This window comes from Pistacia vera, unplaced genomic scaffold (assembly GCF_008641045.1).
Source record: "Pistacia vera cultivar Batoury unplaced genomic scaffold, PisVer_v2 Contig88, whole genome shotgun sequence".
Taxonomy (NCBI): Eukaryota; Viridiplantae; Streptophyta; class Magnoliopsida; order Sapindales; family Anacardiaceae; genus Pistacia; species Pistacia vera.
Genome location: NW_022196756.1, coordinates 216248 through 220876, shown reverse-complemented (window position 1 = coordinate 220876; position 4629 = coordinate 216248). Strand labels below are relative to the sequence as shown.

At 44.7% G+C, this 4629-nt stretch overlaps 1 protein-coding gene across 1 annotated transcript; it reads right to left on the bottom strand.

Annotated features, from left to right (window-relative positions):
• Window positions 1-754: 754 nt before the first annotated feature.
• On the bottom strand, window positions 755-1540 carry LOC116119273. The gene has a single exon (XM_031405202.1). The coding sequence runs from the start codon at window positions 1538-1540 to the stop codon at window positions 755-757; it is 786 nt and encodes a 261-aa protein (XP_031261062.1).
• Window positions 1541-4629: the final 3089 nt, after the last annotated feature.

The window sequence follows — 4629 nt, the reverse complement described above, 5'->3', positions numbered from 1 at the left end:
GCCGAAGGGCATGACCTTGTAAAAATACAGCCCCTGATTTGTAACGAACGAGGTATACTCTTTGTTCGATGCGTACATCGGGATCTAATTATATCCCGAGTATGCGTCCATAAAACTCAGCAGCTTGTGCCCGGAGGTGGAATCGACGAGCTAGTCGATTCTTGGCAAGGGAAAGTTGTCTTTCAGACAAGCTTTTTTGAGGTCGGTGAAGTCAACACAGGTTCGCCACTTGCCATTGGGCTTCTTTAACAAAACCGGATTTGCAACCCAGCTCGGGTAGAGCGCTTTTCAAATGGACCCATTCAAAATGAGCTTATCTACCTCGATTTTCAAGGCAGCATAGTGCTTAGGGTCCATTGCTCTTCTCTTCTGGCGAACCAGCTTAACCGCATTGTCAATGTTTAGTGCATGACATATGACATTCGAGCTGATCCTAATCATGTTAGCATGAGTCCATGCAAAAAGGTTGACATTCTCTCTGAGGAAGCTTGTCACGTCTTTAGCGAGCTGAAGGTTGAGATTACTCCCGATTCTCAACACTCAGGTCGGCTCATTTTGATCGATTGATACATCAGATAAGTCATCGACTGGCTCACTGTGAGGGCACTCTTGGATGCGAGGATCTATATTATCCTCTATTGGGTCGAGCTGTGGCTCGATCATGCTGATCGTCATTGCTTGTTCGGGGATACCTACTGGCCTTCCTTTTCCCTTGTACGCCATTTACACTGCTCCTATGTAGCAATCGCAAGATTCATGTTGAGATCTGCTTACTTTCCCTATCCCTGTTAGGGTAGGGAACTTCATTATTAGATGGTAGATAGATGACTACCTTGAAATTTCTCAGTAGAGGTCGTCCCAAAATGCTATTGAAGGTGGACGGACAATCTACCACCAAAAATTCTGTCATTTTGGTCACTTCATCGGCTTCACCCAACGTGACCGAGAGTAAGATCGTTCCCCTAGGAATCAGATGATCCCTAGTAAAACCATAGAGAGGGATGGAGGCAGGCTTCAAGTTTGCCTCGTCCAGTTGCATTTTCTCGAAAGCTCGTTGAAACAGAATATTCACAACGCTTCCATTGTCTAACAACATTCTATGGACTTCGCATCGATCTAATTCAGGCGCGATGACGAATGCATCCTCATGGGGATGATGGGGATGATGCATTTGTACCGCGTCTTTCTTAGAGAAGGTGATCTCCTCCTCCCACACCGTGCTTATTACACTAACGGGGTCATGACGGGCTTCCTGAGCATACCTCTCCTGGGCACCTCGAGAATTCCCCATGAGGTGTGATCCTCCGAAGATGATCCCTATACAGTAGAGTCCTTTGTGACAACAACACTTCTTCCCTGGTTCCTCTTGATCCTTCTCCAAAATGGGAGTCGGGCCGTCAACATACTCTTTGAAGTGCCCCTGTTTCGTAAGGTTTTCGGTCGCCTGCTTGAGAACCCGACACTCATCGATGTGATGCCTATTATCCCGATGATAACGACAGTATTTTTTGTTGTTTCTAACTGATGGGGGATTCTTCATGGGCTTTGGCTCTTCGAGCAGGTTGGCCTTTTTTGACTTATCTATGATGGCTGACACTAAGGCATTCAGAGGAGTGTATTGATTCTTGTCGCGATCGTGATGAGAAACTGGGGCAAAAGATTTATTAGGCTCAAATTGTTGCTTCTTTCCTTTATGTTGATCGTCATTAGCCCATCTGCGATCAGCCTTTCTACTATTCTCCCTCCAGTTGGGAACACTGCTCGAGGGATCGGGGTCGTGGCGATTGAGAACGGCCACGGAATTTTCAATTCAGAGGTATTTCTCTGTGAGGTTGTAGAAGCGAGTGAGGGAAACATTGTCCTCGGATTGCAGTTCCTTCCACAAATCTATCTGCCGCAAACTCCTGCGATAATGAGAGTTCGAACGGACTTTTCAAGAGTATGAGCCACTTTGTAGAGTTCCTTGTGGAACCTGTCTATGTAAGACTAGAGAGATTCATCCATCTCCTACCGTATGTTGCTCAGGTAGCTCAACGGCATTAAGAACTTCCTGTTCGCTTGGAAGTGTCTTAGGAATGATAAGCTCATTTAATGCCATGAGCGGATTGATCCCATGGGAAGCGACTTAAACAATGCTTGGCATGGGTAGTTAGGGTTACTGCTAAACAACAACATTTGGCCAAGTCGAAGACTTGGTGGAGTTCCATGAGGTCGTTGAACTCGTAAAGGTGATCTTGCAGGTCTAAGTTCCCATTGAATGCTTGCATGTCGGGCATTATGAATCTTGATAGGAGAGTAGTAGCTAAAACTGCCAGGGAAAAAGGAGACGCCTCTGCGACCTTCCCACACTCATTCTACTAAGCCCTAAGCTGATCCAAAGCTCATTGTAGTTCCTTATTCTGAGGTAGTGGAGCTGCCTAAGGATCACTTTCTGCAACGTGGGTTCGACCCTCACGATTGCGGTTGAGGAAAGACCGCAAATCGGACTATTCCTTAACTCGGTCGGAAGCTTCGGCGAACCTTGACACACGTTGGCTGGAGTCATATGAAGGCATTGAATGACTCAAGGGGTTTTCCTGATCTCCGCGGTGGTTCGAACCGACCCGCGGACGATGAAGATTTCCCTCATGATGATGGTCGAGGTCGTCATTTCGGCGATTTTGGGAATCTCCCTACCTTGCACTTTTGTGGGAGTGCCCATGCAACGTGGCGTGTGACGGCTCATGCTGCGACATGTCGTCAAGTCGCAGTGCCACGGGTATTCTACCCGTTGCGCGACCGATGTTCGCGGGTCCCTCGAAGCCCTTTGGTCTGCTGCTCGCCGCTTGCTTTCTCCTACTTTTGTGCACAACAGTACACGCAGTATGGGTTTTCACCCTTTTCCACGCTTTCACATGACCTGCAGACGTTTTTGGCAGTGGCACCGCTTCATTGGATTCTGGTGGCACGACTCGATCCAAACGGTCCAGCATTTTGCTAACCGTTTAAAGAGTATTATTGAACCTCTCCAAGTAATTCATTACGGTTGGGTCGAGCCGTGAGCTTAAAGGAATATCCGCCATGATACTTTGTTGGACTGACGACACTTCGGGAGAAGTGTCATCCTGTACCTGGGGGATTTCCTCATTGTCAAGGTCGGTTCACTCAGGTTCGAAACTGCGAGCCATTTGCTGATTGGTAAGTCCGATTAGTCAGAGGTTTCTGATGAAGAGCAGATACTAAATCAGGCCCTCCTTCTAGTACCAAACTGTTGATGCTTGATTTTGACACTAACGACTCACACGTGCAAAATGCTAAGCAGACTTAGAAATTACACGTGATATGAAAACATAAAATGAGAGAATAAATGAGAAGTGGTTTTTAAAGTGGTTCGGATGCTCAAAAGTGAATCCTACGTCCACTGTTGTAGTATTAATAGATGGATACAGTTAAGTCGCATGAGGCGAGTTGAGTTACAATTTAGTGAGAATACAGAGAGAGAGAGAGAGAGAGAGAGAGAGGGAGAGAATATGTAAGCTGTTTTAGACTAAGAGAAGCCAATCCCGTAAATGAGAGGGGAGTCCTCTATTTATAGTGAGAGAATTCAAGGTAATAATTACAAATTTGCAAGTGAGTAGGTGTCGTGCAAGTCATTCCTTGCATCCCATTGGTTATCGATATGAGAAATATTCTCAAATTGTATAGGGCTTGGGCAGGTGGACGATCCCCGGCCACTCGCAAGCCTGACGTTTACCTGCTGCACTGACAATAACCATACCTCTTCCGTCATTGCGTGACGTGGCAACGTCTGGACGACAGAAAACCTTTCTGATTTCTAATTGGCTCTTGCTGACGAGAGTCTATGTCAGTCCCAATTTTTTAGGTATAACAATTTTCATATAATAAAAAACGAATATATAAAATTCACAAAAAAGAAGAAGATATTATTAATTTTAATATGGGTAAGTAAATATAACCCTTGTAGATTTTAATTTCCCACTCGCTATTATCAATTTCTTTCTCCCATAGCCATTAACCATCACGTTTCTCATGCTTCATTTCTAATTTATTTTTCTATTGACCAGAAATTTAATACATTTGTAACGCGGGCCTCCATTTTCATACCGCAAAGTATCATGACACTTCTACCCCCCATAAGATATAATAATTCTTAATTCTAACCCCAATGATGTCATGATTCATGAGCTTTTTGCTCTCCAGAAAGGCAGACACCGCAATTTCATCGTTTTACATTCAATTCAAAACATCTCCCGTTTTTTAGTAACACACGCAACCGCCAACCTTCGGTGTCCGCCACGTCTAATCTATTGTTTTTCTTACTTATACTTTCATATGACTAAAGGGTAAAATTGTAAATGACTAGTATTGCTGACATTTTATCAGTTCAATGCCATCACGCAAATTCCCGCCTTTCCTGCCATCACACCACTCCACTCAATCGGATGGAAGGAAAAGTCTAATCACTTTGACTCTGTCCTCCACGTCACTCACCTCTCCCCTACCTCCCACGTGGCACCCACACACTCTATATTTCTCATTACTTGTTTAAATCAAATCAAACTCGTTTCCATCTTTCTTTATTGGTTTTTGGGACCCATTTACACCATCTAAATCTCTCCTTTTTAACTG

Excerpts from the sequence above, each read along its gene's own strand:
- LOC116119273 (XM_031405202.1), bottom strand. The coding sequence starts at position 1,540 with ATGAAGAATCCCCCATCAGTTAGAAACAACAAAAAATACTGTCGTTAT.